At 39.6% G+C, this 27,376-nt stretch overlaps 4 protein-coding genes across 6 annotated transcripts; 3 read left to right on the top strand and 1 right to left on the bottom strand.

Moving 5' to 3' along the window:
• The first annotated feature begins 24 nt into the window (after window positions 1-24).
• Window positions 25-14,758, top strand: LOC108138893 (protein bicaudal D). 2 transcript variants are annotated; one of them, XM_017261428.2, is made up of 9 exons: window positions 25-614; window positions 712-1,073; window positions 10,889-11,254; window positions 11,326-11,463; window positions 11,695-12,545; window positions 12,611-12,828; window positions 12,886-13,140; window positions 13,203-13,377; window positions 13,699-14,758. In XM_017261428.2, exons 2-9 carry the CDS (start codon window positions 840-842, stop codon window positions 13,814-13,816), a joined length of 2,355 nt encoding a protein of 784 aa, XP_017116917.1. In that variant the 5' UTR covers window positions 25-614; window positions 712-839; the 3' UTR covers window positions 13,817-14,758. The 2 variants fall into 2 exon arrangements, 1 of the variants encoding a protein (XP_017116917.1); XR_001774149.2 differs by having other exon boundaries at window positions 25-1,073; window positions 13,203-13,518; window positions 13,699-13,791.
• Window positions 14,759-17,639: 2,881 nt separating this feature from the next.
• Window positions 17,640-25,195, bottom strand: LOC108138950 (WEB family protein At4g27595, chloroplastic). The gene is made up of 4 exons (XM_017261528.2): window positions 24,794-25,195; window positions 24,504-24,713; window positions 23,632-23,921; window positions 17,640-17,975 (listed from the first exon to the last, which is right to left on the bottom strand). The coding sequence occupies exons 1-4, from the start codon at window positions 25,025-25,027 to the stop codon at window positions 17,693-17,695; spliced, it is 1,017 nt and encodes a 338-aa protein (XP_017117017.1). The 5' UTR covers window positions 25,028-25,195; the 3' UTR covers window positions 17,640-17,692.
• LOC108138949 (phenoloxidase-activating factor 2-like) lies at window positions 18,562-19,875 on the top strand. Of its 2 annotated transcripts, none has more exons than XM_041710319.1 (3): window positions 18,562-18,775; window positions 18,837-18,887; window positions 18,951-19,875. In XM_041710319.1, exons 1-3 carry the CDS (start codon window positions 18,587-18,589, stop codon window positions 19,836-19,838), a joined length of 1,128 nt encoding a protein of 375 aa, XP_041566253.1. In that variant the 5' UTR covers window positions 18,562-18,586; the 3' UTR covers window positions 19,839-19,875. The 2 variants fall into 2 exon arrangements, with proteins under 2 accessions (XP_041566253.1, XP_017117016.1); XM_017261527.2 differs by having other exon boundaries at window positions 18,942-19,875.
• On the top strand, window positions 20,862-23,205 carry LOC108138948 (pro-resilin-like). Its single transcript, XM_017261526.2, has 2 exons — window positions 20,862-21,054; window positions 21,119-23,205. The coding sequence occupies exons 1-2, from the start codon at window positions 20,881-20,883 to the stop codon at window positions 23,105-23,107; spliced, it is 2,163 nt and encodes a 720-aa protein (XP_017117015.1). The 5' UTR covers window positions 20,862-20,880; the 3' UTR covers window positions 23,108-23,205.
• Window positions 25,196-27,376: the final 2,181 nt, after the last annotated feature.

Here is a 27,376-nt window from a genome sequence, read left to right as displayed (position 1 = left end):
TTAGAAAACTTTCAAGTACGGTCCCACGGAAATTCCGTCACAAACATTGCAAAGAATCGACGTGATTGCGGATTAAATTTTTGTTTTTGCACTTGCTTGAAAATTTCGCCTTCATCAAACACCGATTAAATCTTAAACTTAGCCGTCTACGCCGCAATTGTGCAACGAAAATACGTAAAAAAGAAAGCGAATAGGGGAAAAGCAAGAAAACGAGGAAAATGGGCACAACTCCCACTCCGCCAGCGAATGAAAGGGGAAATTGTGTGATGTCATTTTGACTGTTTCTTTCGAGTTAATTGAAACAACTTCCTGCGCTGCTTTTTGGATTTTTTTGCTGCTGCTACCAACTGTTTTTTAAGCGCCACTGTGTGCATGTGGGAGTGCGAGTGTGCCAGTGTGTGTGTGTGATTTACATATACTGCTATATTAAAAGTTGTGCAGAATTATATGCCGTTAAATGCATACGGTTAATTGGCCATTAAGTGCTATTTAATTTTGTAATTTACTACGGAGAGGAGAAAAACCACACAAATACCATTCCAAACACACACTCACACACACACACACACGCGAAAGAGAAAAGGTGAAACGCAAACACACACCTAAAAGCACGAGTGAGTAGGAATTCGATAAAAAAAAGAGCAAAAACAAAAAGAAACGTCCGGCATAAACAAATCGACTTTTATCGATTTCCCTCCAAAATAAAAACAGTATCGAAAAGAATTCCGCCCAGGACAACAACAACGAGCTAAATCACCTGCCACGCCCACGGGCAGCTGTACCGTCCACCCCTCCGCCACCCCGCCCTCTCCCCCCGTCTAAGAAGGATACCATCCATCATGTCCAGTCCCAGCAACACGGACAATGGCCCATCGCAGGGCCAATCTCGGCAGGATCTGCAAATGGAGGTGGAGCGCCTCACGCGCGAACTGGACCAGGTGTCCTCCGCCAGCGCCCAGTCCGCCCAATACGGATTGTCCTTGCTGGAGGAGAAGTCCGCCCTGCAGCAAAAGTGCGAGGAACTGGAGACACTATACGACAACACGCGCCACGAACTGGACATCACTCAGGAGGTGAGTTTCCTATTTAGAAATTGGCAATTGGTTTTGACCCGATTTCAAAAAGAAATAATAATTATAGCCCTACATCACTCAGGAGAATAGTTTACCTACAAGAAATTAGAAAGCCATTATTTAATTCAATAAATAAATACCTCTAACCCTATCTGGTTTTGAATTTTATGCATTTAATTCCAGTTTTAAATTTCTAAAATAGAAGAAAGATATGTATATATATATAGGAAAAAAAGAAAATAGGAAAAAAGGCTAAAGTTTACTGCAGCACGACTGGATTCTAAACTTATGTTTCATCAAAATGTGTTCTTAAAAGTTTACAAATATTTTTCTGTTTAAAAATATTTCCCTTGGACCTAAAACTGCAAAAAGTATTTGACTTTTGTGCTCTCTGTTTGTAACCTGATAATTTCACGTTATATAGCTGCTAATAACGCATAAATATTTATGTATATATTCTGAAAAAGGCAAATAAAAATACAGTAAACGAATAGTATATTGAACTTTGAAACCATTACAAATTTATTTTAAAATTGCTAAACGGAGATTTTTAAAAACTAAATTAAATCTTAAATCGTTGAAAATATATTTTTTAAAAAGCTTATGCATTCTGTAGATATTCTGAAAAGATAATAATCCATATATACTGTGGTTATTTCCCTGATCTGTTTCCAAGCAGTCGCCGCTTATCGCCCAACTAGCCCACACACCTAAACACACACCTTTGAGCACATACATAGACAAAGAAAACCTTTCCACAATCGCCATCAATTTGTCTTGCTGGCAAATTAACTCGCTCACCTGTTAGCCCGTCTCTCTTTCTCTCTTAACACTCTCTCATCTCTCGGAAGTCTGGTCTAGCAGAAATAATTGCGATCTATCTACTCCCTGATCATGGAATCGGAAATTGACCATATGGTCACGTGCTGTTTGTATACATAAAAACACAGTTGATCTCCCCTTAAATGAGAAACTACCCATAAATATTACATTAAAAAATTTTTAAATTTAAAAGGTTTAAATTTTTGTTAAGTTTTTAATAAAGCATAGCTGTTATGTATTATATATTAGTATATTTACCAAACCTTTTAAGTTGTTTTTAAAAATGTCATAAGTATATTTTTGGCTTACGTATTTTTAGCACATAACTTTGGGTATTTATTGTTTGCAATAATTCCTGTTTTGAATTTTATACGGATAATCTACAGCATTGATGGAATCGATTTCTGCAACTAAGCATATAGATATTGATTGATGAAAGCCAGTATGTGAAGTTCGTTTTAAGGAAGAATAACTGTATTTATACGACAATTAAGGCTAGCGGTACTCTAAGCCGCCTCAGTGAGTGCCTTATGTTTGCCACCTCTTGCTTTCTCAGTTCTCTTTCTTTAGTTCTCTTTCTCCACTTCTCTTTGATCTCTTTATTCTTTCTCTTACCCCCAAAGATCTCGCTCAATTTGTCTTGGGCTCAAAGAAAACAATGGTTTTGGCTCAAAAGCCCCTACAGTTTTCAGTTGGCCGATTGCAACATGGCCAATCAACTTTTTCCGTTTTATTTTGCACCTTTATTAAGCTTTGCGCCACACGGACCCACAAACCCTCAAACGCCCACTGCCACTCCCCCTTGCCCGTTTTTATTACTCTTCCTCTCCAATTAGTCGTCGTCATCGCCTGGCATTTCCGCTGGAATTCCACCGGCTGTGGATTCCTGGGCTCAAACTGCATCGCCCGTCGAAAGGGAAAAGTTCTGTCCTTTTGTGGGTGAAAATCAAATGGGGGAAACAAACCATAATCATTCTGCCCTTTATTGTCCTCTTTTCGATTGTTCCACAACTTCATTTTTTCTTTTTTTTGCTGGTAATTAAAGCGACTGTTAAGCTAAAGTTGGTTTAGGCTGGTTTTTGTTGAACAAGGAGGGTTAATAAAGCAAGTTGCTGGAATTGTTTTCGAATTTTTCGTTAAAATGAGCCGATTGCTTTGATTGAATAATGACTAAACTAACATCATTATATATAACTAAAATCATTATATAAATAAAAAAACTATGATTACATCCCCAAGGGATTAACCAGTGTAATTATGATACAGTTTAAAATTTCATAATACAGAGGACTAAAAGTTCTGGAATTAAACTCAACGAGGGCGTTAACACCTGCACACATACACCCAACCGGAAACACCTTTTTACAAATAGGTGTGCGTGTATATATTCATGCATTTCTATGCGTACAAAACAAAAAGCCTGCCAATTAATTGTTGGACAGGTGGCGGTGCACTTGCACACCCCGCTTGATAGTTTCCAGCTTGTTGGATTTGAACTCAACTGAACTTTTACGAGAACACAAAAAGAGTGCGAGACCAAAAGAACACTCCACAACCCACACACATAATTTTAATGGATGCTTAAAATTAAAAAAATTTTTGCAACGTCGACGACAACGTAACTGCGGGCATTTTGTGTCCCCCAAACTGCAGTTCAGCAAACAGTGCAAAGAGGGGATGGTTGAATATAGAAGAGGGGGGGATCGTGCTGAGAGGGGGACATATTTTCACTTGTAATCAAGATATTTGCCGTGGGCGAACCCAGCATGGAATGACATAAATCAACGAGGACGGCAGCAGAAGAGGGTAAAGTTTCTTCTTCGGGCCACCTTGCAAATTAGCTTACTAAAATTAATCGGATATTTTTCAACCAGCCGCAGGCACGACAAATTTTCCCATCGACTGAGTTCTAATGTAATAGAATTTCGATTATGCGTAGGCCAGGTCATAGGGCTAATTTGAGAAAAGAAAATACAATTATTTAAATTGATTTATTTAAGTGTTTTTATAATAATTTTCTTTGGAAATTAGATGTTACTTTTTGTCATTTTTATTTCAAACTTTGTGTTTAACACATAAACAGCTTATGATTAAACTATCTATTTTCCTTCATGTTTTGATAATTGTGATAATAATTAAAAGACCAATTTATAATGTAAAATATACCATAGGAAGGACAAAATTTTGAATCACTCTAAAATTGTAATACCAGTTTTAACTTTAAACTTATAATTGATACAAACTCTGCTTTCAATGTCAAACATTTAATTTGAAAACAAATCAATTAACTGTCACAAAACTTAATCCAACAACAGCTAATTTTGGGTCCATCACAGTGACTGCAAATTGGCAACTGCAATTGCAGAACCGCAAAACAAATATTTACCCAGTTTTCGGGACGTCAGGCGGTCGAAACTGTCAGCTGCATTTGGCAATTTATTCAGTTAGCTAAATCAGAGTTAGTGCAACAATAGGGCGGTTGGCTGGCGAAGGGGCAGGAAAACACGTTGTTGTTCGGACGATTGTAACTGCGGCAATTAAAAGGCCCGAAACAAGGGCCATAAAACGAGCGATGGACGCAGTAGCCCAACACATGTCCGCCCCAATATGTGGGCCATGTGTCCTGTAAGTTTGGGTGCGGGAGCGGGTGTGGGTGTCGGTGCCTTTGGCCATATATCATGGCTCACATCGCGCCACCAGCAAGGACATCCCGCCGTCCAGTGGTCACGTTCTCGTGTCCTGCGTAGTTTGGCGTTTTATGGCTGCCTTACTTTGCTACTTTCTACCCCAAAAAGTTTTAAACAAAAATTTAATAATTAACGACATTATTTGAGATGGCTTTAAAACTCTGAGATAGAGGTTCAAGTTTTATGAAATTGAGAAAGTGTGCAGAAAGAATCTTAAAAATGCATGATTTGTTTTATTAATTAACATTTTTAGCTTATGCTTTTTATATAGATATATATATTGTCTTTAAATTTCGCTTGATATTTTATTATTTTAAATGCAAATTATTTTATCATAATGTAAGGATTCATAAGTACAGATTGTATGTCAATTTATTTAAAATTAGATAATTCGATTGACCTTTGCTAGAATTGGAGAATTGCCAAATTTAGTTCGTATACAATTCACGATAATCAAAGCCATTATCTAAATCCGCCAACACTTTGTCAAAGTGCCTCCTTACTTTATGACCCTGTGAATCCGGCCAAATGTTTATCCTTTCCAAATCCAAATCCTAGGCATACAATTACAATTAGTACAACAGCAGCCAGCAACAACAAAGCCAGAGCTAAACGATGCAACAGCAGAAGGACGAAAAGGAGCGGGAATGAACAAAAAAATTATAATGATTTGACACTGATGTTCTGTTCTTTTGGCGCAAATTGCAATTCTATGGCAATCAAACTGGCAGCAGAAGCAGAAGCAACTGCAACAGCCACAATGGGGGCCATGGGTGGGTTAAGTACCGCCAGCTCTCGGGTTGGCAAGGGTTAAATGCGGCGCTTGAGCACTGACAAAACATGTTTCCGTCGCTGTCTGGCATGACGACTGAACGGAAATGAGTAGGAAAAAAGTGTTGTATTTCCCGCCAACTGAAGCCATCTTCCTACTTCATCTCCCCGCTTTTCCGCAAGTCCTCCTCCAATTTTCCCCAATGAATTGCCAGCAATGAAAATGTAAAGCACACAGACTTGTGACGATGATGAGCGAAAATCTGGGCAAGGATGCCAGGGCAAATGTTGTGACAATTGCAGTTTTCCAGCGGAGCTTCGGCTGCTGCTCCTGCTGCTGCTGCTGCTGCTTCTGCTGCAATTGTCCTGCATAATGACGGTGCAATTTATTTGCGTAAGTTTTCTGGCCCCAGCCAAACTCTCGGGAGATTGGAACTCTGCCAGATGCAATGAGCTCGCAAAAGGATGAACTGCCACCATCAACACCACTACAAAGTCCTGGAAAGCGCTACATGACTATTGGCTGTTAAATGCGCTCGAGATATTTGCCCAGGATATGTACATATATGTATGCGCTGTGCATTATGCAACACATCCATGGACACTCGCAGCAGGAGCGAATGGTTATTATTTCTCTTTATACTTCCGTGCTTTCAAGGATTTCCCATGGCCCGCTGCGTCCATTTCGCGTTTCCTTCTGATGCTTAACAGCGTTATTTTGTACCTTATTCGCTTTTTTGTGAAACATTTCTCAGTTACTACGGAATACTGCTTATTCTTTAATAATTGGCACTTTTTTTTCATTATTAATTTATTTTCTTACTTTTCAAAAATAGGTAAATGTTTCAAAATATTGAATTAAGAATTCAGTGCAAATAATATCCTTTGAATGAAAGATCAAATGTTTAATATTTATCGTAATTTCCAACTCTGAATTTTCAAAGGCTTCTCTGACTTAAAAACCTGCATTCCAAGGCTTTTAAGATTTGAAACCATAAGATGTACCATAAAACCTCTCCTTTAAATTCATATCCATTGTTAGCACACTCGCGGGTGCGGTTTTGTTTAAGTGGATTTCCGTTGTATCCTGTTAGTGCGAAATACTAGGGGTATTCATTTATTTTTTCAGCTGGCATTTCCGTTGGATTTCCATTTCGTTAAGTGTGTAATTTGAGTCCCTTTTGTGTCAGCTTCCCAGGCTAAAAAATTCCGCAGCGTCAACACTTGCACGCACACAGGTTTCTCATTTTCCGGCCTGCAGTTTTTGTCGTTTTTCTGGTCGCCATTTCTTTTGTCGTTTTAGGCGACATTTCAAATTCAGAGCGAGTGTCAAGCTCGTGCATTGACATGATGGCCACAAATGCGCCGTTCTCACAATTTCCATTTCCTATTCTCTCTTTTTGGCTCTCATTGTTGTACATATGTGCATGTACGTTGGGCATTCAAAATTGTGCACAGCCTACAAAGGTAGTGCACTGCAAAAAAAGAGATTAAATTGGCCAATTGAAAAGTCTTAATGAATGTTTGATTTTAATGGGCCAAGAGAAAAACGAAATTTCAAACTATATTAAGTGTAGTTTAATACTTATATTAATGTTATACATTTTCTTAAGCTTTGTTTGTTTCTTCTTTTAAGAAGGATTTTAGAGCAAACTCAAAATATAGTTAGACTTAAATTAAATCTTTTTTTATCAGATCTCTTTAATTTAGATTAGTTTTGTAGAAATTCTCCTTTGTGCATGTGGTTACTATTGCATTTGCAGTCTGTGTCACATTTAAATTTCGCTGCGTTCCATGAGAGTGAAGCTGCCAGTTAACGAACTGGGCGTGGCGTCGCCTTCGCCCTCGCCCTGGCCCGGCACAATCTGTTCAGTCATTCATGGCATACTTTATCAGCATTGGGGAGTAACCAGCGGGAAGCCAGCCCAAACCACCCACTTTGCTACCCACTCTTGTGACCAGGAGGAAATTGTTATTGTTGCCCCTTGTCGTTGTTGTTCTTGCTGTTTATAATGTGGCTGTGCCACCTAAGTGCTCTCGCTCACACAAACAGTGCGCTCCAAAATTCTGCTCATCGGCGTCATAATGTGGGCAATCTGCTCTATTTTTAGTGGCCCCGACCAGGAGGAGTTTCATTGCAGTCATCCGGAGAACTGATGGCAACAGCTGCTGCTGCTGCTACTGCTGCTATTGCTTTGCACTGTGGAAAACACCTAAGACTATCTTTGCCAATTGCAATTTAAAGTTTGTTAAAACCAAAAGTTTGCAAACGCAGCGAAGGAAAATATTTGATTACACTTTTACTGTTAACATTTTTTCTTTACCATTTTATTCAAATCCGATAAAGTTTCCATATAACTGTCATATCCAACGATCGAAAAATTCACTGGAAAATAGACATATCTTTATTGTTATTTTTACACATACGAATTAAAAAATATTTTATTTCTGTATTAGCTTCGGCAAGTCAAAGCTTGCTTCCATTCTTGTTCTTTTTACCTTTATTATTGCGATATTTTGCATTTAAATTTATTTATTTCTAAATTTGAACATTTATAAAACATATAATATTTTATCTGTGTGCTCTCGAGGGCACCTTTCCTTTTCCACCCACTATGTTTAGGCCGTTTGGACGTCATTCTATCTCTCTCTCTCAACCATTCTAATCTCAACCACAGCAGCATTGTGAAACAATCCAGCAGATACAAAGTGGGGTAGGGTGATTAGATGGGGGGTGGCTTAAAGGTGGCAGGAGGCAAACCCCCGATGTCTGGCCTATGCCAAGTGTAGTGTGGTTGCTCTGCTCTTGTCTGGCCCCTGTGAACTGTGTTAATATTTGCCCGAGTTAATTAAAAATCTTTTCTAATTTGCATAAAGTTTATGCCGTCATTTGTTTGCGGCCTGATGCCCGATAGATGGCGTCATTGGTGCACTGTAGAAAAATCTTGCGTTGAAGGTATAGATATTAACCTTTAGTTTATTTAAAAAAAATGTATAAAATACAATTGTACCACATGGTTGAGCTGAACAGGAGTTGAAAAATAAATAAAAACTTTTGTTGATTTTGTGATGTGCACTCCAAGAAGGCGTTTGTATATTCTGCCAGTGTGTTTGTGTGTGAGCAAAGCTAAGCCCACACGCAGCAAGCTGTTTATTTAGTTTAGTTAAACTTATTAGCTCAATGCAAGTTTCCGTTAATTGAATAAAAAGGATAATTATTTAAGACGATAGAATAAAATGTTGGGCTTCTTTGGCTGGATAGTAGGTGGAATAAAATAAGAACTCGGTAATTTTTAATGTTGTGCCCGCTCGTCAATTATTCAATCACTTGAAAATAGGAACCCTTTAACTTATCTATTTTAATATTGCTTATCTCTTAAGTGAAAAATGTGATTTGAGAAATCTTATTTCCGTTTGTTACATTTTAGGAAAAAAACTAATGAACATGAAAATGTGCCAAATCAGGATTTATTCTTATCTGCTCTGCTTATATAACAATTTTAAGCTTATCTTTAATATGAGCGAATGCATTGGGATCGCTGTATATAATTTATTGCAATTGAACACAATCTGCAATATTTAATTAAATTCTCGTACTAGTATTTTTAGTACTATCTAAAATGGTTATATAAGCAGCCCCTGTGGTAGAACCTTTGTTTTATAAATTTCTCACACTTAATCTTCCTCTTTTGCCCATCTCCCTATCTCTCTTTAGCCCTTCTTGTCGGTCTCTTTCTTATTTAAGAGGCGCCTTGCAATTTGGTTGCATGAATGTGTGACAGCTTTAGGCAGCTGAAATTCCATCCGAGACTTTGGCCTTTTGTTTGCTTTCTCTTTTAGTACCCCCAACCACTCCTCCTCTTCCTCGGATTACACTAATTAACGAAATGCACTTGGCTTAAAGTGGGCTGGATGGGGGGTTTTTCGGGGCTTACTTTGTGGGTGTGTGATTGTCAAATTGAGATTGCGAAAACGTCAACAAAAACGGTGGCTGACGTCGCCCAACGATAATTATATAGCTAGAAAAAGCTGGGACTGAAAAGAGTGGCGGTTAAGAAGGGGATAAAGGCAGAATTAGGGGCAACTGGGAAGCTTATAAAGGGGTTAAGGATAAGACTCGGAAACCAAGACTCATTTGTTTGCCGCTTGCTAATTACACGGCATTTAAGACAAAACCCACCAAAAGTAAAGTTTTTCTCCAGAACTTGATGCAGTTTCCGTTTTGCCAAATCCCTGAATCGTGGTCATTTCACTTTACTGCTTGGGATTTTTGTTTGGACACCAGTTTTGATGACGTTGATGATGATGATGATGGTGGAACTTGTGAAGCACGTACTCCAAACGGCCCCCCATTCAAAAAATGCCAGACGACGAGCGTCGTTAGGGGTTGAGATTTCAATTAAAGCCGCCACAGGATTATATACCTCCTCACATTTAAGCCCTACCTACTAACCATCCACTCCCACTGACCATATGGAAAGGGTCTCCAGCGCCCAGTTAAGGGCTTGGCCTGGCCCCATAAACATTCGGTATTCGTGCTTACCTCTGCTGGTGGCTTTTAGTCCACGTACAGGGTGTGTCCCTGGCCGCCGTTAACCTTTATGTGCTCTCGGGCGGTTTTCACACGACCAACAGAGACACAGTCGCAATTAACAAAATCCAATAATTGCAGACCAACGAGCTTGGCATCTCCTATTCCTATTCCCATTGGTGCATCTTGACCACTGGGATATTTGCTGGAAGGATTAATAATGACACAGGTACACAGACAAAAAAAGAAATCATTTGTACTTTTTCATGATAAGTGGGTGCTCCTAAGTAAAAGTCACACACAAACTTCAGTTTTATCATCTACAGGTTAATATACCTAAGATTACGAAAATGTTTTGAAAAATGTTCGATTATATAGCCCTTGTTATTGGAGTTACCTTATTCTTTTTGCTGAAACACACTCTCAATATATCACTGCATTGCATGGTTGAGCCTTTGATGCATGAGTTTTTTTTATAAATTGTTTACTTCGCACTCTTTGGTGACATGATAATAATATTAATATATAAACAAAAACTTAAAAAACTACAATTTATATCGGTTTCTAAGGAATTGTAGTCCATTATAGACAACCTGAAGACTATTTTAAGACTTTTAAGCCGGAAAAAGATATTCAAAAGATGGATTATATTAATTTAAATTTTGTTGTTAAATTTTCAACAGCGTTTTTCCCTGCATACCCTTTCCAAACGCATCACAGATAGGGAATTTAATGAAAAATATAACCAAGTGAAATGCAGGGGGCGTCAAGCGCCGAGCAGGGCAGCAAAAAGCTCCCAAGTGGCCAACGCCCCCAACAAACCCCCTTTTTCCTTGTGTAGTGGGACATGCAAATGAGTGCAATAAAATCGCAGGCATTCGGTGGGCAGGCAGGAAACTTTTTTGATAACTTTGCTTTCCGCACACTTATTCACGCCCCAACGACTGACACGTGCTCCAAATATATATATTTATATATGTTTTTATGTTGTTGTGTTTTTCCAGGCGCTGACCAAGTTCCAAACCTCACAGAAGGTGACCAACAAGACGGGCATCGAGCAGGAGGACGCCCTGCTGAACGAGTCCGCTGCCAGGGAGACATCGCTCAACCTGCAGATCTTCGATCTGGAGAACGAGCTCAAACAGCTGCGCCACGAGCTGGAGAGGGTTCGCAATGAGCGCGACCGGATGCTGCAGGAGAACTCGGACTTCGGGCGGGACAAGAGCGACAACGAGGCGGACCGCCTGCGCCTCAAGTCCGAGCTGAAGGACCTCAAGTTCCGCGAGACGCGTATGCTCAGCGAGTACTCGGAACTGGAGGAGGAGAACATATCGCTGCAGAAGCAGGTCTCCAACCTGCGCAGCTCTCAGGTCAGTTTTAATAAGACTTTAAGATATATATTAGTATATATTAAACCTTTTTTTTTTGGTAATTTTTTCAGGTGGAATTTGAGGGTGCCAAGCACGAGATTCGTCGCCTCACCGAAGAAGTTGAGCTTTTGAATCAACAGGTCGATGAGCTGGCGAATCTCAAGAAGATTGCCGAGAAGCAAATGGAGGAAGCGCTGGAGGCCTTGCAGGTAAATAAATTATACCTAAATCACTACAAGAAATTGGGTATTATGCTAAGACAGATTCTAAACATTCAGTTCCCATCGAACAATCAAAATATTCTTATAAAAGCATACTTTAGTTTGAAGTTAAATTAAGTTTTGATCTAATAAGGAAAATGGAAATCCAATCAGGGTTTGCTTGAAATCAAATGTGCAGAATGCTTATAGTCCAAAGTCTAATTACTAAAAAAAAATTAGGGTGAACGCGAGGCAAAGTATGCGCTGAAGAAGGAGCTGGATGGTCACTTGAACCGCGAGTCCATGTACCACATCAGCAACCTGGCCTACAGCATACGCAGCAACATGGAGGACAACGCCAGCAACAATTCGGACGGAGAGGAGGAGAATCTGGCTCTCAAGCGGCTGGAGGCTGACCTCAGCACCGAACTAAAATCCCCCGACGGCACCAAGTGCGATCTCTTCTCGGAGATCCACCTGAACGAACTGAAGAAACTGGAGAAGCAGCTGGAGAGCATGGAGAGCGAGAAGACCCATTTGACGGCCAATTTGCGGGAGGCGCAGACGAGTCTGGACAAGTCACAGAACGAGCTGCAGAACTTCATGTCGCGCCTGGCTCTTCTGGCCGCCCATGTCGATGCTTTGGTCCAGCTGAAGAAACAGATCGACGTGAAGGAACAGGGCAGGGATGGTGACCAGAAGAAGGATGAGCTGGAGCAGCAGCTGCGGGCTCTGATCTCGCAGTACGCCAATTGGTTCACGCTCTCTGCCAAGGAGATCGATGGCCTCAAGACTGACATTGCTGAGCTGCAGAAGGGACTCAACTACACCGATGCCACCACCACGTTGCGCAACGAGGTGACCAATCTGAAGAACAAGCTCCTCTCCACGGAGCAAAAGTCACTGGACCTGCAGAGCGACGTGGAAACCCTCACACACATCTCGCAGAACGCTGGCCAAAGTCTGGGCTCAGCGCGCAGTACTCTGGTGGCTTTGAGCGACGATCTCGCTCAGCTGTATCACCTAGTGTGCACCGTCAACGGGGACACGCCCACGCGTGTCTTGCTCGACCACAAGAGCGATGACATGAGGTAGGTTTAAAGGACATGACCTTGTTTTATGAGATAACAAGAGATAATGAATGTATCTATTGCAGCTTCGAAAACGATTCTCTTACTGCCATCCAGTCGCAGTTCAAGTCGGACGTGTTTATTGCCAAGCCGCAGATCGTTGAGGATCTGCAAGGCCTGGCGGATTCCGTGGAGATTAAAAAGTATGTGGACACAGTCAGCGATCAGATCAAGTATCTGAAGACAGCTGTTGAGCATACCATTGATCTGAACAAATACAAAGTGCGCTCCGAAGGAGGCGATGGTAAGTTGATTTCAGAAATGCTATTGAAATCTCCATTGACCTCAATATGTTTTGCAGCCCTGGAGAAGGTCAACACCGAGGAAATGGAGGAGCTGCAGGAGCAGATAGTCAAGCTCAAGAGTCTTCTGTCCGTGAAGCGCGAACAGATCGGCACCCTGCGCAATGTGCTCAAGTCGAACAAACAAACCGCCGAGGTGGCCCTCACCAATCTCAAGTCCAAATACGAGAACGAGAAGATCATTGTCAGTGACACCATGTCCAAGCTGCGTAATGAGCTCAGGCTTCTCAAGGAGGATGCAGCCACCTTCTCAAGTATGTTAATAAATGGGACTTCTTTTTTTAAGATTTATTAATGACAATTTTCTATTGCTTAGGTCTGCGCGCCATGTTTGCCGCTCGCTGCGAGGAGTATGTGACCCAGGTGGATGATCTCAACCGCCAGTTAGAGGCTGCTGAAGAGGAGAAGAAGACTCTCAACCAGTTGCTGCGCCTGGCTGTCCAGCAGAAGCTGGCACTCACCCAGCGCCTCGAGGAGATGGAAATGGATCGGTGGGTGCATTTGGGTCGTTAAAAGTCAGCCGCATCACCAACCCAGTTACAAGCAAACACACATTGATCCCTCCATCGATTAGGGTTCCACATTTCCCTGTTTTTTTTCTCCCAAAAATCCCCTTGAGAGTCCAGCAATTGGTAAGCCCCTGCAAGTGGCAGAAAATTTGTTGCATGCTCGCCCGCCTGCTAACCTGCTGCTGGAATCTGCCTAACCTCATGAGCAATTGCTGTGCGCTGATCTATACTGGATTGTCAATGAGCCCCTTCGATTAACATTAAATTGTCAACTAATAAGTACTCTGTTTCCCCTCCGAACAGCGAAATGCGCCATGTCCGCCGACCAATGCCCGCCCAGCGTGGCACCAGCGGCAAATCCTCATTTAGCACACGGCCTTCGAGCAGGAATCCAGCCAGCAGCAACGCCAACCCATTCTAACATAAGATCAGCGTGCAGCGTAAACTTCTGGCTTTGGTTTATACTTTGCTTAAGTTGTAAGTTCGTTGGAGTTCCTGCGGAAAGAGAGACAGATATTTCCACAATCACCAGATATACTGCAAACGTGTTCGTGTTCGAGAACGAAGCTATATCCATGCTCTATCCAACTACTATAACTATGTTTGTTTGTATTGTATTTGTATTTATTGAAAGTTTAGTTAGAATGAAAGTTTTGTGTTAGACAAGGAAGCAGTGAAGAACGGTTATTAACGGTTAGTTACTTAAACGTCCAATTAATTTAATTAAAACAAAAAACATTAAGGAAGAGATTAAATGATAACGTAACGAATCGTATTTTTCTATATACATATGACGTACTTGTCTTTGAATACGTCTACATTTTGTTTAATCTGAGTTTTGTTAACTTTCGCGTTGATTATTTGATTTTTGTTAACAACGCTGTGCGCAAGCGAAAAAAATTGACAAACTAAAACGATAAACAAGTTGATGTTGAACAATAGAATATTGATATTGGCAACTGAACCATGTATTAATGTATTAATTGGCCTGCCCGATAACCGCGAGTATTTTTCCAAGGCCCATTTCAAACTATGTGGGGCCCCTAAATTTATGTAAAGAACAAAAGGTCAGATTTTCGGTCGAAATGTATATTACCGATGGTTTGCAGCCATTGAACCTAGAGTAGCAACAGGCTACGTCTCAAAGACGATTCTAAATGAAGATGATTTTTGTATTTATTGAGTAGCATTTGGTCGCTCTCAAATGAAGAAATTGTAGGAAATTAATTATAATTTGCAATGGAGAAAAAAAACTAAGTTTTTTGTGGTTTATTTAGCATTAATTGCAGACATAAATTATAATTTGTGCATTATTATTTAATACTATTAATAAATCGCAACACGAAAATATTAAGCCAGTTAATATTTTAATTTGTTTTTATTTTTAATTTATTAATGGATTCCTCGTTCATAGTCCTAAAATGTGAGTCATGAAACGGATTAAAAGCGGGAACCCACTTTATAAAATTGCTGTAGCAAACTTATCCACAGAAAAAAATTATGGTTTGCTTAGGACAAACAGCCTTGAAACAATGTATTGTTTAAATAAGAAATAAATAACTATGGTGATTGCCAGCAGCTTAACCAACATACAAATAGCAAGACAAAGCGTTAAAGTTTAAATAGATATTATTATCGTAGCTAATTGAACACAAGAGTAGTGACAACAGCCTGAGCACATTATGTAGTAGTACTTAATTTACTCCATCACCGCTGAACCCCAAAAAGAAAAAAAAAACAAAAAAATTCCAAGCAGTTTGCTTCTTATTGGGTTCATAATGTTTTCGTTGTCAATCGGAAGATATCGATATTCTACATGAAATTTATATATACAAGATCGTATATTGTGTAAATTACCGAGCCATTAAATTGAATTTATATTAAATAAACACAGATATACACACAGAGACACACATGCTGATACACACAACGTCCATTCATGCATTCACATATGAACTCTTAGGAGTTGCTTATAGCAATTATGCAATATGCCAGAACAGCATGGAGAAGCACTCAAATTATTTGTAAATATATTTATAGACACATTGAAGTTAGTAGATGTATCGAATGAGAAACAAGCGAACAAAACAAATTGCATACATATTTCAAAATGATTTTATTGTAATTTTTACCGTCCCTTTTTGCGAACGAACAAAAATACAAAGTCTATTTACGCAACTCACTGAACCAATAACGAACGAATGAAACAATTCACTTTAAGTTTCGTGTCCAAGCAAAAGTACGAGATCACATTCAACTCATACATCGATCCAACAAGCCAAAATATTGATAGATAATATGCATACTACATCATAAAATTAACTCGAGACTAGTGTACTTCAATTAGAGATTATTGATAACCAAACAGAATAAAGTGGAAGCAACGCGAAATGCAAATAGTTTTCTATTTCCCGAATGAAAGTAAGAGTAAAGCAATTGAATTTAAGATTTGAAAGATATTTAGTGTAAGTTTTATGATAAATTGCCGGCAAACTGCAATAACTTTGCAAGTGGTAACTGTGGACATATGAGAAATGCAACCGAGTGTGCAAGGGATAACCCTGAAAAAAACCATAAATTATACAAAATACTTATTGCAAAATATGTAAAAATAAACAAATTAGCAAATATGGATGCCCTTGAATTTTGCTGTTAGGGGGTATAAATATTTTACAAAAAAAAGGTTTAAGGCCATCGGAAGAGTTTCGTAAACAGGAGCTTTAGTCAGATAGAAAATCTGGCTACATACAGTTGGTATAAATCGATGAGAGCTCGATTCCAGCTGTTTATAAACTTTTTTTTTTTAATTTTTACACTTTTTAGTATTTATAAAAATTTGTACAGCATCTATTAATATTTTGTTCGTTTTGTAGTTAATGTCAGAACACTTCTGAGTGGAATTTCTCATCAATCGGCTGTCTCTATGGTAAGGTTTTTTAATGTATTTATTTTTACTTGTGTGGTTTTATGCAAAACTAAGTATATAACTCGAAGCCTCTGTAGACCGAATTTTTAATTTAGTAAATGAAGGTTGTAGTTATGGAAGTTCACCTGTGTTATTTTATGCAGAGCAGCTTTCGTCAGTTAGCAAATATGGTCATTTTTGCATGCAATATTTAGAACGACCCAAGTTCAATTCCTATTGCGGTCTAATAAAAAGTATTTTTTTTTTTTCTTTTTTATTAATTCAAACTACATTTTACACTATTCTGTAATAAAAGTTATTGTGGTTCAGTTTTGAAAGCATTTTTACAGTCCCTTTAGTACGGCCATTGACTTGCACAAGCAAACGCAAATCAACCCTCTTTGTAGCTGTCACTTCTCGCTTGGACTGGTTGGCTGCTTGTGATTCCCAAGTGCGAATTCCCGGCGCAGTGGGTATAAATACAAGCTCCGACTCGTCGTATGTTGGAAGTGTATTCTGTGATTGTTCTGTGCATCGATCGATATATGGGTAATATCTGTATATCAGATCTGCTCAGTGCCGACCCTCCGTCACACCTTTGTTTCCCAGTAATTCTGCCTGGCAATTGCTGTGGCTATCTGGTTCGGATTGGCTTTCCGTTGCCTTTCGCCGGACGACGACGGGTTGTCCGGCGATTTGACGCACGGTTGTGCGCCAGTCATCCGTCGCCCCCTCCGCCCCGGCGGATTCCGGCCTCCACGGCTGGAACACGTATTGGGCGGGGACGGGCGGCGGGGCCGGCGTTGAAGCCGACGACAGTTGCCCGAGTCAGCCACTTTCAAAATTTCTTGGTTAAGTAACTTTGTAGCTTAGCTTCGGATTTTCGTAATATATTTGCTGTTCAGAACACTTCCATGAACGAGGCATTGCCGAGCAATTTGCCCATTCTTTTGCTTTTGCTGGCGGAAATGTCAATCTTTATCTTATATCATTTGAGAAACTTTTAAACAACATATGCATGATATTTATTAACTATGTAATCTCTCTTGGCACTCCTTAAAAAATGTGCAATAATTGTACCTTAGCTTCACCTTACAACTAAAATAAAGTTTATAACTTGTAGACAGATAAGGATTTAACCCATTGGTGGAATGAATAAACTAAATTTTTGTCGGTTTTAATTGCCCTTTTGTTAGCTGGCAAAATTCAAAGAAAATTATGTTCGGTTTCTTTGACATTCCCTCAATTTGCTGTTTTTTTACGCAAAATAATTTGGGAAGTTCTTAAAAAAATGAAAACGTGGCATCTAATCAGTAATGGAAAAATTGTTAAAATAAAATGTATGAAATATTTATTTTCAAATAATGTTAATTTGAAAATTCCACCGTTTTTCTATTTTTTGCGGTGATAGCTAACCGGCATGGCGGGCAGGAAATACAAACAGAATAAGTACATTACGTTGGAGGAATACCGGCGAAAATTTATCCACATTTGGCTTCTTTGGAAGGGTGCAAATACATCGTTTTTCAGGTGGCTGAAGTTAAAGCGGCTGCTGGGTTCTCCGAGGACACTAAAGAAGCTGGTGCGAGACTGGTTGATCTCCTGCCGCAGTTCCGTGATTTGATCCGTCATGTGCTGAGCACTAACACGCAGTTGTTCAAGCTCTTCTAATTGCCTAAGGAAAAAAAAAAGATTAGAGGTATTTTAGCTCGAAGTATTAAAAATAGGTTTTTGTGTAACTTTACTGTAAAATCGGCTAAGCCTAACAGCCTTTCTATTTGTATAGGCTTTACTCGGAGCCGACAATTATAAACTTGGGTTCAAAATCGTTACATTAAATGTTTTTGACTTCGTGTTTTGTTTAAAGTTCATGATGGATTTCGCGGATTAAGTGTACTTACCGAGAAATATTTAAATTTGTATGTTTATATTTAAAAAAGTATAAAATAAATTCGTAGAAAATTTGAATTTAAATATAAAAAGTTATTAAATATCATAAAGTTATGCTTGTGCATGTAAATGAATTGGTTGCCTACACCTAATCACGCATTAATGATAGAAATTTAATTGATTGGATTATATTAAACACATGAAAATGAAGACATGCATTAAGTTGAATTATATTTCAAGAAAATAAATTTGAAAATTATTTAATTAAAAAAAATACGACGAACATGTGTATGTGTAGAGAGATATATAGCCTGATAAGCTTATTAGCTTGCTAAGTCAACATGAGCTGTATAAAAGAATGAAACACAAATCGACTGTCAGTTAATCTCAGCAAACATGGAACGACTCTGGGTAATTGCTGCTATACTAGTAGGGTGCGTCTTTTTGGGCGATGCCTGTAATTTCTGCGTTCCCAAGGAAGACTGCTTGGTTGAGAAGCCTCGATTCGAATTCCATTGGGGTCTTCAATCCCGAATTGCTTCCGAATGCGCTGTCTATAATGTCTGTTGTGACGTTCTTCGTGATGTAAGTTTAAATAAGCATTTTGTGCGCAGATGTATAGCTAAGCCCATTTTCTCATGTGCAGGATAATACGGAGGCACAAGTACAAAATGTAGCAAACAATTGTGAGACAGATGTAAGTTTCTAAAATTAGTTTTTGTGCCATTCATTTAAAGTTAGCTATTTTTAGATTTCACAGACGTTGCACACGACCAAGCCCTTCGTTAATATAAGTTTTTGGCCAATCCCTGAATCAGACGATACTTCTGATCCACAGGCACAAGTGGCCGGCAAAAGCAATCCACGTGGACTGGGACCCTCGGTATATGTAACCAATGATCAATCAGTGCCTGGTCAGTATCCTTGGGTGGTGGCTATTTTCTACCAGGATATATTTGGAACCCACGTTTTTGGCGGATCTTTGATTCGCCCAGGAGTTGTCCTCACTTCGTTTCACCATATACGGTACAGAGACGCCAGTGAGATTGTAGTGAGGGCTGGTGAATGGGACATGGACTCTTCCACGGAACAATTTAAGTTCGAGGAGCGCGGTGTGGACAGAATCGTACGCCATGAGAGATTCGATTTCGAAACAGGTGCCAACAACTTGGCTCTTCTCTTCCTGAACGCGCCTTTCGAATTGCAAGACCACATTAGAATTATCGCTTTACCTGAACCACAATCCAACTACGACGGACTTCGCTGCACAGCTGCCGGTTGGGGAAAGAAAAAGTTCGGGGATCGCGGCCTTTCGAACATTATGAAGAAAGTGGATTTACGCATGTTAAATAGAAATCAATGCGAGCAACTGTTAAGGAGAACCAATTTGGGCAACAGTTTCAATCTGCCTGACAGTTTGATATGCGCCGGAGGTGAGCTTAACAAGGATACCTGCACCGGAGATGGCGGATCGGCCCTGTTCTGCCCCATCGGAGCCGAGGATTCAGGTCTCTACGAGCAGGTTGGCATCGTCAACTGGGGCATGGAGTGTGGCCACCAGAATGTCCCGGCGACATATACCAATGTGGCTATGTTCAGGCAGTGGATTGAGGATCAGCTTGTTCCTTTTACCTACAGAAACTTTTAACTGACAAAAATCGCAAAATAAAATGATAATGCACCAAGGTGTTTTGGGTTTACATTTACTTTACCCTAATGATGTTATTACGCCAAGATTTTGTCAAATGAGAAAATACAGACATAAAGATAACATGGCAATTTCTAGGCGATTTATGTTCTGCGGCGATGTCTTAGCTTCAAAACAAAAATCGGGTTTTCCTCGAGAAATGACAAACAGATAGAATGAGCTAATCTGGGTACATATTATTGAGCATGCCAATGAATTTAAGTATATACTTATTTTTAAAAAGAAATTAAATGGTGATGTCAACAACTTTACTGGGAGAATGCATTGATAACGTTTTCCCAGAACCACATATATGTACATACATGTATACACACATATGTACATATGAACCATAAATATACAGACATATATGTACATACATATGTGGGGACTGACCAACTTTGGTTTTGTCTATTCAAGCCCCTTTTTATTTTTAATTTCCCAAACATACCAACAAAAGTTATGCCGATTTTTGTAAAAAATAAATTTTAATTTTAAAAAATTATAAATTGATAAATTTAAATTAAAATTATACGAAGAATTAAAATTTAAGAAATTTTATGCTAATACAAAAATTTTAATTTTTGTTTAATTATTTTTAAAACTGTTCCTTTAAGAGCTATAAGAAATAGACGTCCGTTCCGACTTATGTGCCTGCATTATAAATTATGATTTTTTCTTAAGTTTCAGATAGATAGACATTTTAGTTTTTGCTCGACTATTCTCCAGCGGATATCTGTTATATCCGCAAATAAAGTTGCAGAAATAGCCAGCCTTCAGTAATGTAAGTGTTTGGTAAAACACAGATCACTATAAAATATACTAATTCTTTAAAAAGAAAACAAATTGTGGTGTCAACAATACAATGATTGCGTGTTTTTTAGAACAATTAATATTCAAGCACATACATATGCACATGCCTATGTATTTGAGGACTGATAAGCCTTATAAAAGAACGACAGCCGCTGGTTTATAGTCAGTCGTTCCGTCTTTTCTGGTAAACATGGGACAATACTGGGCAATCGGAGCTCTTCTTTTGGGCTGCGTCCTAATGGGCAATGCCTGTAAATATACCTGTGTTCCCAAGGAACTGTGTGAATACGAGGCTCCTGATTTCGAATACCGAAGAAAACGTGATTGCCCCGAACACCAAATTTGTTGTGGAGTTCCGCGAGGTGTAAGTTTGAAAAAGCTGTTAGTGTGCTCCAGATTTGTAGTTTAATATTCTCGATTATTTGTAGAACAAACCAGAACAGCCATCAGGACCACCCAGTTCGTACGGGTCAGGGTACCAGCATCAACCATCATATGATCAAACAATCCAAACTGGTGTTGGTTCAACTGGTCAAAAGCACCGTCCAGCCGTACCCGTATCAGTTGCACCAAATGGACCTAATGATAATTTGTCGGGCGGAAACAATTATGACCAGACTAGAAGATATCCACAAGTGAACGGGGGCTATCCTGAAGGTCATTCTCAAGGCCAGTGGCCAGCAGGACAGCGGCCAGCAGGCAACGGTGGTTATGGTGCAGCAACTCAGCCAAAAGGACATGATGATCAACCAACAGGACCAGCTGGAAACAATTTGAACCTTGGTAGAAATGATTTTTCCGGTGGCAACGGAAATAATTTTAATCAGCCTGATAGAAATCCAGTGGTCAATCCTGAAGGAACCACTCAAGGCCAACGACCAGCAGGACAGTGGCCAGCAGGTGGTTATGGTGCAGCAACTCAACCAAAAGGACGTGAGGATCAACCAACAGGTGGTTATACAGGCGGCAATGGAAACAGTTGGAACCAGCCTGATAAAAACCCAGCAATCTACGGTGGCCATCAAGCAAATGTGCCAGCATCGGTCAAACCGGAAGGTACCACTCAAGGACAGTGGCCAGCAGGACAGCGTCCATCAGGCAACGGTGGTTATGGACAACCAAAAGGACGTGAGGATCAACCCACAGGTGGTTATACAGGCGGCAATGGAAACAATTGGAACCAGGCCGCCGGAAACCCACCAGTCAATGGTGGTTATCCAGCAAATGTGCCAGGACAGTGGCCAGCAGGACAGCGTCCAGCAGGTGGCTATGGTGCAGCAACTCTACCAAAAGGACGTGAGGATCAACCAACAGGTGGCTATACAGGCGGCAATGGAAACAGTTGGAACCAGCCTGATAAAAACCCAGCCGTCCACGGTGGCCATCAAGCAAATGTGCCAGCATCGGTCAAACCAGAAGGTACCACTCAAGGACAGTGGCCAGCAGGTCAGCGTCCAGCAGGCAACGGTGGTTATGGTGCAGGAAACCTACCAACCGGAACAGCCGGAAACAACTTAAACCCAGGAAGAAGGGAGCAACCAACCCAAGGCTACAATGCAAACAAAGCGACTCCGGGGACAGAAGGAGCCAGACCGGGCCAAAATCAACACTGCGGTATGAGCAACGTAAATGGATTGGGTTTTATCAAAGGAATCACCGGGGATCAAGCGAGACCTGGCCAATATCCCTGGGTTGTGGCTGTGTTTAGCAATGGAAAATACCTTTGTGGTGGATCCCTGATTAGTTCAGATTATGTCCTAACAGTGGCCCATCCACTGGTTGTTAAGACCGAGACCGACCTTGTGGTCAGGGCTGGCGAATGGAACATGGACACCAACGAAGAGTCGTTTCAAATTGAGAACCGCGAAGTAGAAAGGATAAAGCGCCACGAAGGATTTAATTTTACTAGTGGTGCCAACAACTTGGCAATTCTAAAACTAAAAACTCCGTTCCAGTTGAAGGAGCATATCAGAACTATTTGTATGCCCGTCCCGAAAAAAACGTTCGAACCGCGCCGTTGCATTGTTGCTGGTTGGGGTAAGATGAAGTACCAGTCTTCAGACTATTCGGCGGTACTGAAGAAAGTGGATTTACCCTTGGTGGACAGGCACACATGTGAGCAACAGTTGAGGAAAACCAAAGTAGGTCAAGACTTTCAGCTGCCTGCCAGTATGATTTGCGCCGGAGGTGAGTTAAACCAAGATGCCTGCACCGGAGATGGCGGATCTGCCCTGTTCTGCCCCATCGGAGAGGATGATTCAGGTCTCTACGAGCAAGTTGGCATCGTTAACTGGGGCATTGAGTGCGGCCTGAAAGATGTCCCGGCCACCTACACAGATGTGGCCCAGTTCAAGCACTGGATTGAGGAGCAGACGCTGCCTTTCCGATACAGGAAATCAGGGAGACCATTATATTAGATACTTTCATGATGGACAAAATGCACCAATAAAAGTTTAATGCAGTAACATGTTTTTGCCTGAATTTACTTTTCTTTAATAAAAATCTTAATAACTAACATTTATCTTGTAATTGTCCACTTTTCTAGGTTTATACATCCCTAATCAGAATCAGGTCAGAATAGTCTGGTGATCCAGTCGTTCTATGACAAACATGGGACTTCCCAATTTTCATTGTCTTTAAAAACAAAAAGTAGTGCAAATGTGTAGGAAATAAAGGTCCCATTGTTGATAACCTTGAAAATATCAAATTCATTGGTATCAAAGTTTGGGTCAGAAGAGGCTATCTCATTGGCAATTTCAAATACATATGGACATGACTATATGGAGCAGCCTAATACACTGATAAGAAATATATATGATTATGATTATTATATGAGAAAATTGTATTGCTACTATGAAGTTTATCTTTAGGAAATCATAAATTAATTTATCAGTTCGTGGTTAAACAAACAAATATATAAAGTGGATATTCATTAACTTACTCTCCAACAGCTTGCAGTCTCTCCTCCAGCACTGCAATGTTCTCCCTCAGGACTGCAATTCTTTCCTCCTTGAGACCCAATTGGCGGTGGTACCAATCCCTCACCTGGCGGTACTTGGCCTCCCTGCCCTCCGCCAGGACCACTTCCTTGACGAGCTGCTCGTTCTCTTGATGGAGGTTTTGGTTGATTCGCTGCTCGTCAGTCAGTAGTTTTTGCAGATTGGATTGCTCCAAGCGGGCGGTGAAGAGCAACTTTTTGTTCTGGCCAGACACCTCTTCCAGCTCATCGAACTGCCAATAAAAAGGATACGTGCTTTTAGAAATTCGTAAGCTCAGAATTTTGGACCTTTAAAATACTTTCGTTGAAGCACAGTATTCTTAAAATTAAGCGAGTCGATGCATAGATACAAGTGTATTGAAGAAAGAATCTTGTCAAATAATGTAGGACACGAAAAAGATTCACCTCTATTTGCAATTTGAATTATGTTAAAATAATTTGTACAAATTTTACTTTATTTCATGAATCTTTTTCAATACACATAAAGGTATAGAGCGCAGTGCGTATACTTGATAAATGCAACGCGTAGCATTTATGAAGTATACGTACTGTGCCCTTTGACTTAACCGACAAACTCATTTGTTTTAAATAATTTCTTTCTGGTATGCAATAAATGATCTAAGCATAAAACAAAGATTGAAAGCTAGCTGATGGTGGTATATCTTTAGTTTCACTGGCCAAATTAATAATACACATTGCAGGGTTGTAATTAAAATCCTAACGGTCACTGACTAAAATAATAAATAATATAATTATATTATCTTCATATTTTTCAAATGTTATTTGTCGTATTTCTATGTATTTAGTAAACTAACCTCCTGTTTGCCTTTTTCCAGATCCGTCTGCAACTGAATTTTCTCTTTTTTAAGATTGCGAACCGTGGAGGCCAAACTTTTACAGGAAGTTCGCACCTTGTCGATATTCATGGTGGATTGCTTGAGTTGCAGTTGGAGTTCGCTGTTCCTTTTCTGCTCAACCCGCATCAAAGTGCCATAAACGTGCAACTGGTTCTTAGACTTCATGTACTGTAAAAGTCGATTGACAAAAAGTAGGATTATTTTTTAAAAATAGGGAGAAAATATCTTAAAAAAATGAAAGTACATACACTAGTCTGAAGGCTCTGCACTTCGTCCTGGAGTTGACGCACCTCCTTTCGCCTTTGGCGCCAAGTGTGCAGCATCACAGTGGTGAAGACCTTCATGCTGGCCTCAGATTTCTGCTGGGTCCAGAGTTCCGGTCGGGCCAACATCATCTGCTGCTGATTCTCTGAAGCATTCGTCTGCGACAAAGAGCTCTTTTCGCAGGGGCAATTACAAATATCCTTTTCCTCGCCGTACATTATATGTGTCTTGAAATATAACTTAAATTTTAAAAATTTGTTAAACCCAAAAATCGTGTTTGGCTTTCGTTGAAGCGCGTTCTAAAAAAAAAATATAAACTGAATAAAAATTGACTTTACATTCCTTACTGAATTTTTTGGCAAGTTGAAAAAATGGTCTGAAATATTGTGAAGTTTTAATCAACGCCCCCCGAGTATATAAAAATTAAATCTTTTGCCTTTCTTAGATTATTTCGCAACAAATACCAGGAATTGGTCAAGGTTATCGGGGGTTAAATGGCGATTTGCACGCACACGCGACTAGGTCTCAAGGCTTTGCGGGTCGCTATACTTTGCGTATATTTTAAAAACAACTTTAAAAGACCCTACCATTGGAATGTATATTTGTGTTCTATTTTAACATATACATTATAATAACATTAAATTAAGATTGCAACAAAATTTGAACAACTTTAAAAAAGGTGCAAGTTCAAACAGTATTTAATTTAATCAACAGAAAGTCCAAAACTGATAATAAGTAATTTTTTAATGAGTAATTCAGATGATTGTATTAAATAGAACATTAAAATTAAATTTTTAGAAAAAAATAAATAATTATTTCATTAAAAGTATAATCAAATGTTTAACTTGTGTTTTTAATTTAAGTAATAAAAATGATTGCTATGAAATGAGACCTTATTAATACATTTTTTAACGGAATAAAAATATAAGTATATATTTATGAGGATAATTTCCCGGAACTGTTTAAAGACAATTTAAGTTTCTTACTTACCGGGAAAGTCTTTTACTGAAATTAGAGTCGTACTAAAGGCCCCAACATTGTAGGGCTAGTTGCCCTACCACTGTCAAGGACACGTGTCGCCGGAAGTTCAAAGAGTTTAAGGCGAAAGCCCGACAACCGGAAAAATCAATAATTTCGTATACCCAGGGTACATATGTATGTATATGAAAACGATTGCTTCAGCACGTGTCAACTTATTAGGGGTTAGGGATTCATTCCCATTAAAAATTTGCTCGCGGGACTGGACGAATATCGCGTGATTTTCATGGAAAACCCTCTGCAATTGGCTGTCCGTTTTTTTTCGAGAGTGAGAGTTTTTCCACCATTGTTTGATCGATGTCTGGTCTCCATTAACTGGGTGTAATATTTGTTGTTTTTCGTTCGTGCTATCAAGACATTGTTAGTTGACTAAGGTCCCCCGCTCCTATTTGGTTGGGTGGCAATAGTTGTGGAATTCCAATCCAAACATTTGACATAATTCCTATTTATTTGGGCTTAGCTCATGTGAACTTATGCTTTTTTTTTTAAGGGGACATTTTAGGCCAATCTCTGGCTTGACTTTCGTGCCAGTTGTGCATGGCCCACGATTTCTGATAAGGTTATACGATAATGGTGGGAAATTCGCATTTTAAAGATCCAATTTGTTGGGAAAGTTTGACTACGTATTTATTTGAATTTTTATGCTATTGAGTGGTAAAATTGACTGTGAAGATTTAATATATTTAATATTCTGTACAAATTCTTTATAGACACCAAAAGTCAAATTTTGTGGACTCCAGTTGTAAAATAAATAAATAAATTCTGGAATTCTGACCTTTAGATGCTGTTTGTTTCGGGTTTTGGGCTCTGCATTTATTCTTATTTAAACATTGTAACTATTTTCTTTCGTTGCCAATTGATTGCCAAATTGTTTATATTTTTTATTAACTATTACTGTTTTGAATGTTGCTGCGGTGTTTAATTTAATTTAATAAACAAATGTGGAGCGGAAATATTTCCGCTTTTTAATAATATAAAAGATAACCTTCGGTGAACCGACACAAATCTCAAAATTCAAGAGACTTCCTGTCCGCCCAATGACTAATTATTCGGTTGTCAACTGAGCTACGTATTGCACTGCAGCGTACTCTAGGCACTGAAAGATGCCATAGAAGTGAATCAGCAACTTATCAAATTGGGAGGAAACAGGCATCTTTAATGTCAGAGTTCGTCCCTCCGGAAAGTGAAAGCTGCTCCGGAATGTTCAGCACGGAGCAAGTGAGTCACGGCATTGGGTCTCGGTCGGAGTGAAAATTAATGCCACAACAAATGCCGGCGCAGGATAATATCCTTTTCCAGGAATCGAACGCTGATTCAGGCCGGCAAGCCAGATGGGAGGAAGTGGGGTCAAAAGTGGATGGGTGAAAGTCACAAACACAGATAGTGAGTGCTTCGTGCGGTTTCATTCATAAAAGCAGAAAAAGCTTCTCCAAGGCGGCCGCTTGCTAGGATGAGTCACAAAAAAAAACACTGTGAAAAATGGTCGCAGAAAAAATAGCATTGTATTTAAAGCAATATAAAGAAGAAAT

Source organism: Drosophila elegans, unplaced genomic scaffold, assembly GCF_018152505.1.
Source record: "Drosophila elegans isolate 14027-0461.03 unplaced genomic scaffold, ASM1815250v1 contig_814, whole genome shotgun sequence".
Taxonomy (NCBI): domain Eukaryota; kingdom Metazoa; phylum Arthropoda; class Insecta; order Diptera; family Drosophilidae; genus Drosophila; species Drosophila elegans.
The sequence above is the reverse complement of the archived record's forward strand: the minus strand, read 5'-3'. Positions and strand labels throughout refer to the sequence as shown.